At 36.1% G+C, this 13029-nt stretch overlaps 1 protein-coding gene across 1 annotated transcript; it reads right to left on the reverse strand.

The window, feature by feature from the left end:
• Nucleotides 1–4030: 4030 nt before the first annotated feature.
• tmem106a (transmembrane protein 106A) lies at nucleotides 4031–12033 on the reverse strand. The gene is made up of 8 exons (XM_084741586.1): nucleotides 11841–12033; nucleotides 8743–8936; nucleotides 7782–7845; nucleotides 7503–7656; nucleotides 7117–7257; nucleotides 6477–6520; nucleotides 6305–6358; nucleotides 4031–4566 (listed from the first exon to the last, which is right to left on the reverse strand). The coding sequence occupies exons 2-8, from the start codon at nucleotides 8906–8908 to the stop codon at nucleotides 4458–4460; spliced, it is 732 nt and encodes a 243-aa protein (XP_084597712.1). The 5' UTR covers nucleotides 8909–8936; nucleotides 11841–12033; the 3' UTR covers nucleotides 4031–4457.
• Between the last annotated feature and the right edge of the window lie 996 nt (nucleotides 12034–13029).

Here is a 13029-nt window from a genome sequence, read left to right on the forward strand (position 1 = left end):
TTTCTTAGCTTCCTACACCAGTTCTTCTTCAAACTAGAAGCGTGCCGACCATCATCTGCTGTAGGTAACACACTGAAAAATATCTAAAAAATGTGTTTGTAAGCTCATACAGCTTTAATGACAACCTTATCTGATTAAAGGATGATTAAAAGGACGGTAACATGCCGGTCATGTGTGCATAATGTTCATGTGTCTTGCACTTGACTTGAAGTCATTTAAGTCTAATTAACGTACTGATGTGAGTTCACTCAACTTATTAAATTAAGTTTTAGAAAAAAGCAGACTTGTCATGATTCATTTATTTGAGAGTTTCTGTTTCTTTAGTACATGTTAAGATAAATTATAGTTGTTTCTTTTAATCATAAATAAAACAATGCCATCCATGATTAAGGTCAGTACTGATTTAACTCCTGCTGTAGTTGATTCAACTTAATATCTTGAGCTTATTGAACCTGAATGTTTTCTCAGGTTCACTTAATTCACATTTTCAAAACTCATTAGATGAACCAATTATTCAGTCCATGTTCAGCCAACTCACATTTTTAAGGCAGCACCAAGACAAAATTACATTTTTAAGTTGAACCAACTTAAAAAGATTTAATCTCTATAAAACCTAACTACAGTTTAACAAAGAGTAACACTGAGGAAAATGGCTTTAAAATTCACTGAGTGAATTTTGTTGCAATTTTTACTATTTTTTTTCTCAAATGCAAAGCAAAGACTAGTTTAGTTTTATTTCTTGAATTATTTAGCTCTATAAGACTTTATAAACTTCATCATAACCACTAGCAAAGAAGGTGACAATCTATACTGAAATCTTTTTGCTGTAAAGAAAAATAAAATATAGATAATACAGGGAATTTTAACTCAAATTCAACTCAGTTCTTCTGTACTGATATTGTTTTAAATTGAATATATTATCAAATATACATGAAATATATCCCTTAGTCTGTTAGACAAGAGGACTCTTAAAAAGGTTGGGAAGCACTGCTTTCTTTAACCCATAGTGTCATACTTCATACTAATGAGTATTAAATTATTTTCAGTTTAAATTACGGTAATTATTCATGCAAAATAGCAGAAAATGCAGTTTTCATCCTCCAAAATATGGAGATTTCTTGCTTTCTTCATTTATGATCATATTAAAGTGAATATTTTTGTTTTAGACTAACAAAAGGAGACAAGATATCCCCATTTTTCATTATTTTCTGACATTTTATAGACGTTGCAGCCTTTGATTAAACATGACAGTTAACCCTAGTCTTTGTTGTTAGTTGATAACTGCTAAAAAAAAAAAAAAAAAATCAAACATTTTGCACAGGGGCAAGTAAAAATTGACTTTGGGCAAGTAGATTTTAGAAAAAAAGAAAAAACCCTGCCTGTGTTTTCCGCTTCTGTAAACCAATAAACATGTTTCAGGTCTGTCAGAGCAGCTAATTGTGTGTGTGTGTGTGTGTGTGTGTGTGTGTGTGTGTGTGTGTGTGTGTGTGTGTGTGGTTATCTGCAGCTTTAATCCTCTTTAAGACTGAACAGAACCTGAAGGTCTGTTCTTGGAGCAGCAGACTGATCTCAGTGATATTTATTCTGTCTGTCTGTGAGGAGATCTGCAGCTGCAGCATTAATCCGGTTGTTGTTGACATCCTGATACCATCACACAGCTGGACTCAACACACACACACACACACACACACACACACACACACACACACACACACACACACTGCATGTTTTTATTTACTCTGCTGCTGTTTATTCTAAGAGCATCATTAAACGAGCATTGTTTGTTCTGTGAATCGATGCTTTTTTTTAAATTCGTGTTTTCAGTTATTCCGTTGGGAATAAGCCACCACAGTTTTCGTCCTGTTTTGCACGAAATATCTGGTTTGTTTTGCATCTTATGCAAAACGCATCGCGCAAATAACTTCAAAATATCCTGTGAGGTGAACTTTCAGGGGTGACCACACAAAACCAGAGCTACTCCTGTAAAAAAAAAAAATGCATGCAGTTTTAGGATGAAATCATCTAAATAAACATTTAAAATCGTTCCTACCTTTTAATTGTGCGATTAAATCATCATCCACAGGAAATAAACAGCTCCATGTTTGACTTGAACGGCTGCGGTCACCTCCTCCTCTCCTCTGCTGTCCTCCTCCAGCAGGACTGACTGAGGAGCTCCGGAGAGGCTCGAGCGCACGGCACCTAAAGCCCCGGTGACGTCACGACCAGCTGGACCAGGCTAGACCCCGCCCCCTGCCGGCGTAAAGCTGAACTGCACCGTCCGTGGTGCAACACAAACAACACGTCACTTCAGAGAGAATTACTGTAGTGGTGGATTATACTTTATTTATCATTTCTTTATTTTACAAACACTCAGAAATTCTCTTCCAAACCTGTTTCATAAACTGAAACTAAATGTTTAAGGAACGTTTTGGGGATGTGAGCCCTTCAGGCAAGGCGAGGAAAATTAATTTCAAGAATTATGTTTATGTGAAAAACTTTTGCTGGGAAGCTCCATTAAAGAGTGAGTTAAAAAAAATAGGTAAGTTAAGTCATACAATAATAATAAGATACATTTAAAGTAAAATAAAGTAAATTATATGCAATAATAAAGTAAAATACTCAATTTATATTGCACATCTCATACAGAAAGTGCTTTAATGGAAATACTCAAGAAAAGTACTTAGTTACACACTGATATAAATAATATAATCAACTCAATATTTAATGACAAGATGGTCTAATTTAATTCTGATCAAATGTTTCACATAAAAAGTCTGTCGATTTTTCAGTGCTTAAATATTACCCTGTTTGTCCGTGCTTTTAAAAATAGTAATGGTGACAGGGTTAACATCAGTTCTGCATCTCCGGTTTATTTCGTCTCGTCTTTGTCGTCTGTGTAAATAAAGCTGTGGCTCCACTCTGTGTCCAGCCTCAACAACTTCAACAACTCCAGCAAAACCTGCAGGGCCTTTTCTACATGTTTGTTTTCCTGTATTTACATTATATTATATCATATATCATATATATCATATGATATATCATATATCATATATCATATATCATATTATATTTTGATTATGTTCAGATCAATTTAATAAAGTCATGTTTTCTATCAGTCCTGTCACTGATAAGATTGTAAAGATGTTGAATCAGTTTAAGTATTTATTATGGAGGAGAATCACTCCTGTTAATGTTATTTTTTGGTTATTAATGCTGATGCATTATTTTAATGTTTCAGTTGGTTGAGAGGGAGCTATATTAAGTTTTACACGTGTTTTTAAAAACACAGACACACATTAATTACTTTAAAAATGAGAAATAAATGCATTTAGGCTGAGTTAACAGGCAGTTTCATTATTTTTATTTCATCTCATCAGGAAAACAAGTTTTAACAATTTAATGAGACAAATCTCATTTTTTTTCTCTTGTCATTAAAATAAAATCCACATTTTAAACATTTTATGAAAGTTGTACTGCAGGTATAAATCTTCTATTTGCAGAATTTCTTTCGAAGTCTTTTACAAATTTTACGACTCAAATAAAATCTGTGACCCACCTGTGGATTACGACCCAGAATAACTGGTTTAAACTATGTTTTTATCAACTAATCCTACATTTGATATAAAATCTGAATTGGCAGATCGATAAAATCAATAGAAACTAATGTCTACAGTATGTATCATCACTGTGTGTTCTGAGGAGTATAAAGATTAATTAAGATAAGTTTAGCTGGAAACACGTGTTTAAAAATAACTTTTCAATGTTGTGATTTCTAAAGTCCTGAACCAAGAAAAACAAAATGATATGCATGAACAGATTCCACTGGCAGTAAGTGAGAAAACACAGCATGTTCTTTGTAATCTGGACGTAGTTAAAAATATAAATAGAATTTTAAATAAATTGGGATGTGTACTGAATTGTGAACAAAGTGACAAAGTGTGCAACATCCAGACAAAAAAAAAAAACTTCAGGTGCAAAACAAAAATATCACTGGAGTAAATTAAAAAAAATGAAAATCTAACATACAGAATCTGGATTGCCACAGTTTAATTAAGTGCAAATGACAAACGGGAAGATTATTACATCAGATCAGAGATTCACATCCTATTTACACAATTTATGGAAAAAACTAAACTTCCAAAGACGCTGTAAAATGAGTTAAACGTTTAAGAAATTGGTCTTCAAATATAAAAATATACAGTTCTCATATTGTGCATTTAAGAAATTAAATATAATACAGATTTACAGGTGGAAACCTTCATGCATATACATTTAGGTCTATTTAATGCATTGATATTTTAAATGAAAACACTGTAGTGATTGATTAAAGTCTTCAGGTATGCTAAAACAACATACAGAATAAGATCGTTCTCATTCTCACGTTCACGTCCCGAACAGAGGAGGAATATTCACGCTTTCACACTCACACTCCGCTGTTTCTCGTCTGAAAAGTTTCATCATCTCACAGGATGCGGGATCGTTGAGTTGGTGCCACAGTCGATGTATTCAAAGGTGTCCAGAGAGACCTGCTCCGTGTGGGACAGATACGAGATGTTCATCGTCATTCTGATGGAAAGAAAACCACAACAACAAAAAACATCATTAGAGAGAGAGAGATGGAGCCACGACCTGCTGTGTCATGTTTTCATAATGTTTAAAAAAGCAGAAGTTGATATTTTTATATGTTAAGAACGGATCAAATGACTTTGTGTAACGTAGCTTCTGAAGAGCTGGAGGAGACCAACCACTGCATTTATACTGAACATAACCACTATTTCATTTTATTATTATCATTATTATTATTATTATTATTATTATTATTATTATTATTATCATTATTATTATCTAAGTGGGTTTTATTTTCCATCTTATGTTGTGTATTTTACTTTAATTTTACTTTCAGTCGTATGATCATCAGTTTTATCCATGTCAAGATGCATTATATGTATTCTGTTCTCACCTATTCTTATTTTCATCTTATTTTACAGTAATTATGACATTATATTCCTGTTTTTATGTTCATTTTGTCTTTTTTATGTGAGACACTTGGTGCATTTAATTTATTTGTTGTAAAGCACTTTGGGCTCTATTCTTGAATTGTAATACACTTATTTATAGACTAATTTTGGGTATATATTTTTGTTTTTTTAAAATATTCTAGAATAATGGACATTTCTTTACACACTTACTCATATTTTCTACTCATCTATTTTCCTTTAATTCATTACAGTATGTTTCTGTTATTGGTTTGAGCAACTGTAACATAAACATCCATTTTTCAGTAAAGTTTTTCTGATTCTGATCATGTGGACAGAAATACGACTCCACATGTGTCTGCTGGTGTGTTGATGACATTATCTAAAACATCACACATTAATTATTTTATAATCTTGAGAAAAGGAGTTTTGTTACCTGCAGAAAACGAGATAATAAACGTGTTACCACAAGAAAACAGGAGCTTGTTTCCTCCTGTTTCTTATAATCCTGTCAGAGATCAGGTGTGTCATGCCAGCTGTTTGGTTTCAGCTCGACTGTGCAGCAAGAAATAATGATTTTTCTCATATTACAGCTAAAATATGTTTCTGAAAACACATAAAGCCAGAAATACTCAATGCAGTAACAGAATCTTACTTCAGATTTGATGAATAAAGTCCAGTTCGACAGTTTGATCTGAGTTTAGTGAGAACTGCGTGTTGCACTGGAGACTGACCTGTCAATCATGCTGTAGCTCCGCCCTAAAGCCTCCCTGCTCTGTGATCTGTTTTAGCTTCACTTGTCTTTTTCGCTCGTTTTTTCACCTCTTAAATCAAATTAATCTGTGACATTAAGAATTCTTTAAAAGTCTGACAGAGATGGTTTTAAGTCGTCAGATCAGGGAGCAGTCGACCCGTTATTTATCACCAACAAAGAGAAACACTTTAGTGTCATAATGTACATCATCAAACTTTATTAAATGCTGTCTTTGTGTGTAAATTAAATTTTAATTAAAATGAAAAAGTTTGTTTTTGTGGTTAAAAACTTTTTTCCCTCTCCAGTGGATCATAAAAACAGAACCTGAACTTTTACATGTCCGTGTTCTCATGTCTTTTAGTTTTATCTAAACAGAACATTTCAGATTGAAAGATGTTGACTTCGAAGGGTGAGAATCTTTTTTTTTTTTTTTTTTTTTTTAAGAAAATCTTTTTTGAGGTTGTGGTTTTTAACCCTGCGCTGCTCAAAGTGATGCCTTTAACACCCTGTGGGTTTGAGATCTGCTGCAGATCCTTCCTGTTCTGTCTCTGATCTCGGCGGCGTTGACACTTACTGCAGCTCCACGAATAACGTGTGAATCTTGGCAGAGGTCGACTTGCAGTAATTGCTGAAAGAGATCAAACATATGACGTGTGGACATCAAGACACTTAAACAATAATAACAGACGTATTATTAAACAGTTTTCACATCGTGTTTCTGTTAGAAACCACAGCGTCAAACTTACTTTAAGCCTTTATCAGTGATCGACAGGTCAATCTGAAAGGTGTACTGCAAAAAAAATCAAGAAAGAAGGTGAAGAAATTATTGCAGGATAAATATATTAACACTGGAACAGCCAGTAAATAAAGTAGGGGAGACCAGGGACGACTGTAACACTTTTGTCTCTGCACCTATAACTCACTGAATTTTTGGGTTATCGGTGCCAAAATTTTGGAACAAAGTATCCTCACTTATTACAAACAGCCACGTTGTTTTTATTTCTGTAATCGTTTTCCTCTGACAATGACTTTTTTTTTATTTGGTGGTTCAAGGTGGAAATTTGTTATTATTAATGTTAAAATAACAAGTTTATCATCTCTCGATTAATCTAATATTTTAATCACTGAGCACATTTTTGACAAAATTCACTGATTTTTCAACACCCACAGAATATTGAGTTCTGTGAGTATGCAAACATGGAATATATCAAAAGAAAGAACAAATCTTCTAGTTTCAGACGCAGAAAAAAGTTTTGTTCGACCTTCATTCATTCTTTTTTTTTTTATCAGCTCTTGAATGTTGGTTGGTTGCATCAAAAAAAATCCACTTTCAGACGGTGAAAGTGAAAGTTTGTGAAGGAGACACAATATCAAATTCAAACTTACAGATTTCTGTGAGCGGGACTGGATGGCGGTCATGTTCGATATCTTGGTCGTCCCCAGCACGGTGGTAGAGAGCAGACCCTGAGCAGTAAACTCCATGATCTTCACCGGGACAAAGTTATTGTTGGTGATGTTGATGAGATTCTAGGAGAGGAGACACACAGATCATCACTGTCTATCATTAAAAAGAAAGACTGGGAGGGTTACTTTAAAAATGTATTCGGGTACAGTTACTAATTACCTGTTAGAGAATGTAGTCAGAACCTGATTTGATTGGTTCTGAGCTATAATCTGCTCAAATGCGTCTGATTCAAAGCAAAACCATCCCTGCACGTCCTCATACATGTTTAGTAAAGTCATTCTGAAACAACACCGCTCCTATTACTTACTGTGACCTCCATTTCAACGTTGTCTGGGGTGAAGAAGACCATGACCGACAGCACAGACACCGGCGTCAGGGTGACACTCCGCGGGAAGAGGAAGAAGAGGATCAGACAGCTGAGAAGGAGACACAGAGCCATCGAGACGCACACGTACAGCTTCCTGAAACGCAACACAAGCACGCAAAAATGTTCATGTTAAATGACATGACGACATGTGATTATTATGCAAAGCTATTAGTTAACTATAAAAAAAGCACACAGATACAAAAACAGTATATCCCTTACGTGCGTCTGGGTTTCAGCCTTATATCATTACATGGTATTACAGCAACTAGCTGGTCTTGATGGCCTGAAATACAAAAATAGTGGTGAAAATGTTGTTTTTGCCATAAAAATGATGTGAAAGTGAACTGTGGCTGCACAGACTTAGTTCCTTTAGCTGCTGACTGTGAAATGAAACTTGAGGATGAAGAGTGGTGCAACATGGTCTTTGTTAGCTGCCTTTAAAGTTTGGCTTATTTAATGCAGGGTTGTGTGAGGTACTTACTGATAGTCAGTACGCTATATTTAGAATTTTTACACCTTTTTACTTTGCTGTCAGAAAGCCTTTATAAGCCAAATATCACTCCCTCAAAACCAACCAAACTCTATAGGCGAAATCAGTCATTTCACCTCACAGAACAGGTGCGTTGCTGGCCTACTGCGGCCTCGATCTTTTAGTTTGTTTTTGTTATTGTGTGACTTTGGTGTTTTAACAGGATAGTTTAGATTCACCAAAGTCACACAATAACACAAACAAACTAAAAGAATGAGGCAGCAGTAGACCAGAAACTCCTGCTTTGCATGAGGTAAAATTACTGATTTTGTCTCTGGAGTTTGGTTGGTTTGGAAAAAGCATTATTTGGCTTATATAATGGTGGTTTCCAGCCAGAAAAGGCTGTCTGATGGCAAAGTAAAGCAGTGAAAATATTCTAAATATAGACTACACTTAAACTGATATTGTTTTTTTTAGGTGAACCTTGTTTAAATGGCTAAAATACTTTTTGTTGCTGATCCTGTCCAAAGCAGTAGACTGCTTAGCGTCTGTGCTGGAGCAGTACCGTCCCCCATCTACTGCTGATAAAACACTGACTATTGATAAGTACCTCCTACAACCCCACTTCAAATAATCTATACTATCCCTTTAAGGCACTGAAGTTGTTTAAAATACAGTCAAGATCACATTAAAAACAGATTGAAGACCAACCTCTGGGTATTCTCCCTGTTCCATGACATGTGGGACAGGTGTCTCCTGATGAGTTTCCGTTCATGGAGCCATATGGAGGGAACTGCCGCAGAGTTTTCACCTTCTCCGACTCATCTGTCATGTCGGGCCCCTCTGAGGATTTGCTGCTTTTCCGTGGTGTAACCATGACTCTTTATGGCGACGAACAGTCCGGCCTGAAGAAGAAAAACAAGACACCTGAAATCTCCACCTGAAACGCACACTCATCAAGTCCCGCAGCCAGATTACAGGTCGAGGACGAGTGCAGCGTTTGCACAAAAAGCTTACTAAGCGACCTGCCTCCCTCACAAACCTTTAAATGGACAATAAAAGCTGATTCTCGTGCTACATGTCAGGACGCGAGCAGAGTCCACAGTGTGGGAGAAATTTATGGATATGAAGGAAAGTCTAATTTATGCATTGACATGGTTGATGTCCTCAGATCCCTTCATGCTTTATGTTGGGAGGACCTACAGATAAGCTGGTCCTTGGAGAAATTCACTTCCTTGGTAATATTGACTGAAAATCGACATTGATCAATAGTTACCCATATTGATTGACACTCCCAGGAGGATTCTTGGGGACTTTCAGTGCCTTATGACAGCAACCTTTTCAGTTCAGAATAATCGTATTGGTGATCCACCCCCACCCGTCTGTGCCACACAAACATGATTCATTTCATCTGGAGAGCAAGATTTGTAGACCAGGACATCTTTGCGCTACAGCACTTCAATAAAACGCTGTTTTTCCTTTTTTTTCAAAAAACTGCAATTGGTTCTGGTTCTGTAATTTGGATATTTGCACAGATTTTGATAATATTGCAATTAACTGTGCAGGGCAAATAAAAATCATCCCTCAGTCTAAAACACAGCCTCATTTCCCATCATTCTTCCTGCTGGACTGAGAAGTTGATTAAAGGAGCGATATGTAGCAATTGCATGTTCAAAAATGAGTTTTGCAGTTCAAATTGCTAATTGGAGCCATAGACTGTGTGTTAAATAGGTTGAAATCCTACTAAATCTATGATCTATGGTTAGAGCGAGTTCTTTTCCCTCCACCACCTCCACTCCAGACTCAAGGAAGCTCAGGCAGGCTGCAGGAACACTGCAGGAACACTGCAGGATCACAGTGAGACTGCCTGTATCACTGCCTGCCAAACTCCATTCACATTTTTCTCATTTTAACCGCTATAAACATCTGCACCTTCTAAAAGATTATTAATGATTTCTTACAGCTCATAAACAGACACTTGACTCATTCAGCGAATATTCTGCATTAATTTGGACTCTAACTAACATGAAACAGGTGCTCTCCTCTAAGTCTGATGTTTTATGTTACAAAATGAAAATTCTTGTCCTATGGCAATTTCACAGGGCTACAGATACAACATTTTTTTCCCATGAGGGCAAAGTCATGACCTGCTGTACTCTGCATCTGACTGGCTCAGACTGATATTCTTATCCAACTGCAATTATTCTGTCTAATATTGAAATCGCAATATGACTTGCAAAAGTGTAACTTCTGCAGGCATCTGCACTGAAGAAAGATGTTTTCTCGTGTCTGTAGACAGACAGGACGTCATCTCTTAATTATAAAATGGTTTTGCAACATACATTTTGCCTTTAAGAAATACTGCACTTCCTGCTGTTTGAAATCTGCAACAGGTCATGTTATGATACTGATACAACTTCAATTACTTGTTCCATCATAAACATACTCAAAAAAATAAATTTTTTTGTTCCTATTTTTAATCAGTAGAAGTGAAGAATCTGTGGTATATTTTTCTCATATTTTGCTCATAAATTTGTTAAATTCTGTGTTAGTGAGCATTTCTCATTTGCCAGAATCCAGAGGAGCGCACACACATTTGAAAAGTAAATTTGAGAGAAACAAACCTTTCGTGTGTCTTAAATCTTTGACTTCAACTCATTAAAGCAAAAGTACGGAGCCCCTCTGGTGACATTGGATGAAAAAAAAAAAATAATGCGTGGCCACGTATTAGCATCTCGTGGCCACGAGATAGTAATGCGTGGCCACACATTACTATCTCGTGGCCACGAGATAATAACGCGTGGCCACAAGATAGTTAATGCGCGGCCACGAGATAATTAATGCGTGGTCGCGAGATAGTTAATGCGTGGTCACGAGATAGTTATTGTAGTCATCCCATGCAGACTGTTGGTTTTATCATGGACAAGTTTGATTTAATTTCATTTTATTTTAATATAGGAATGAATTACAATGACATACTTCAGTCACTTGTGGCAAGGCATGGAGTAATTCTTAGCGAGAGACTCGGAGCCCCTATGGTGACGTTGGATGAAAAAAAAAAATAATGCGTGGCCACGCATTACTATCTCGTGGCCACGCATTATTATCTCGTGGCCACGAGATAATAATGCGTGGCCACGCATTATTTTTTTTTCATCCAATGTCACCAGAGGGGCTCCGTACAAAACTAAACAACTGGAGCTCATCAAATTTATTTCTATTCTATTACTCATTTCTTGTTTATTCTACTCTATTTCTCCACATTACATACACATATTATTATATGCTACATATCTTTATGATATTATTCGTGTACTTGACATACAGCTAAAGGTAAAGTACAGTAAAAGTTAATTAAGTGGTAACTAAAAGAAAAAGAAAAGTAAATACAATCTTTTATATTGTATTAAGTATTAGCCTTCGTCAGTAAACAGTCTAATACTTCCTCCACATGTTGTTCTGTGTATCAGACCTCAGTCAGTCTCTTCAATCGTACTTTTATTTACATTTAAAACATTTCTTCTCATCCTTCAAGACAATGTTCAATAAATTTCACCCAAAAATAAAAGCTGGGTTCAACTTAATAAGGATGCATCAGCTAAACATGAGACCGCGTGTTAAAAATAGACTTAACTTCCGTATACTGAAAGTTTAGAAAGTTTAGAAAGTTTGGTTGAAATACAATAAATGAATACAACATATAGACTCGTCTTATTCCGCTTTATAAAGCAGTACTCAACATATATACAATGAATCCATCCTGCTTTACTTCAGCTGACAGACATTAAGTTAATGAAATAAACTCTTACCTCACAACATGAGTTTAAACTCCAAACGTCACGCAGTGTGAAGACTAAACCACCGCACTGCTGACTTCTTCAACATCGGACTTTTCTGAAAAGTTCAAACTGCCGACAAACTACCTCCAGTCTGCCAAAAAACAAAAACCTGTGGGAGGAAAACACTTCCTTCTTCTTTAGGTGGCAGGTCAGTTTACAGCTGCAGGTCACATGGGCTGCCTTTCATGAACTCTGCTTCCTTCATACAGGAGCCTGTCGCAACACATGATCGAGCACAATTCACTTATCTAGAAATAAACTGCAGCTTATCCACAGTTAACAAGCATCACAGTTCAGGACATTTTGACCTCAAAATCTAATTTATTATTCCATGGCCGGATTAACTTGTCAGGCGGCCACAGGGCCAAAAAAAATGCTGTTGGGCCCCTCTTGGCCACCTTTTTTTTTTTTTTTTTTTTAATTTATTTCTATTTTTAGCACCAGTGTAGTTACAGTTTAGTAATATTTCTGTAATGTAACAGCACTAACACTACAGAGTGCAGACTTTCAATATCTAATCATCAAATCATCAGTCTTCATTATTCAGTTGCCCAAATAAAGCTCAAATTAAGCTAAAGTAGCCTACAGTGTTTAAAAGTTAAGAAGTCGCTCAACATTTATGAGAGTAAAATGAGAACCTGGCCTCATTTCTGTGTGTTGAGTAGCCTATATAGCCAGCAGGTGGCTAGCTTAGCTTAGCATAAAGGTTGAAACAAGAGGAAAAAGTTTCTTGCACCAAGTGATGCCCAGCCCATATGAGCTTACAAGACACTAAAAAAATATAAATGTCAGTGTCACATTAGTTTTGTTTCCAGCCTTTGTGCTAAGCTAAGCTAACTGGCTGCTGGCTGTAACTAATGGCAGAGACGTCAGCCTTGTATCGATTTAATTTTGCTGAGAGTGAGATGAGAAAACGTATACTGTCCTCATTTCTGTGTGTTGAGTAGCCTATATAGCCAGCTAGCGTAGCTTAGCAATAACAGTAAAAACAGGAGGAAACAGCTAGTGTGTCTCTCTCAAATGTTAAAAAAGCACATATCAAAATCTCTAACTGAGGTTTACAGATGAACATTTCTATCTGGTGTAGGTTTGTGTTTCCACCTGTATCAAGAATTTGTGCTAAGCTAACTGGCTGCATCCTCAAGTTAACTGCACAGAC

This window comes from Lutjanus erythropterus, chromosome 17 (assembly GCF_056507025.1).
Source record: "Lutjanus erythropterus isolate fLutEry1 chromosome 17, fLutEry1.hap2, whole genome shotgun sequence".
Classification (NCBI taxonomy): Eukaryota; Metazoa; Chordata; class Actinopteri; order Lutjaniformes; family Lutjanidae; genus Lutjanus; species Lutjanus erythropterus.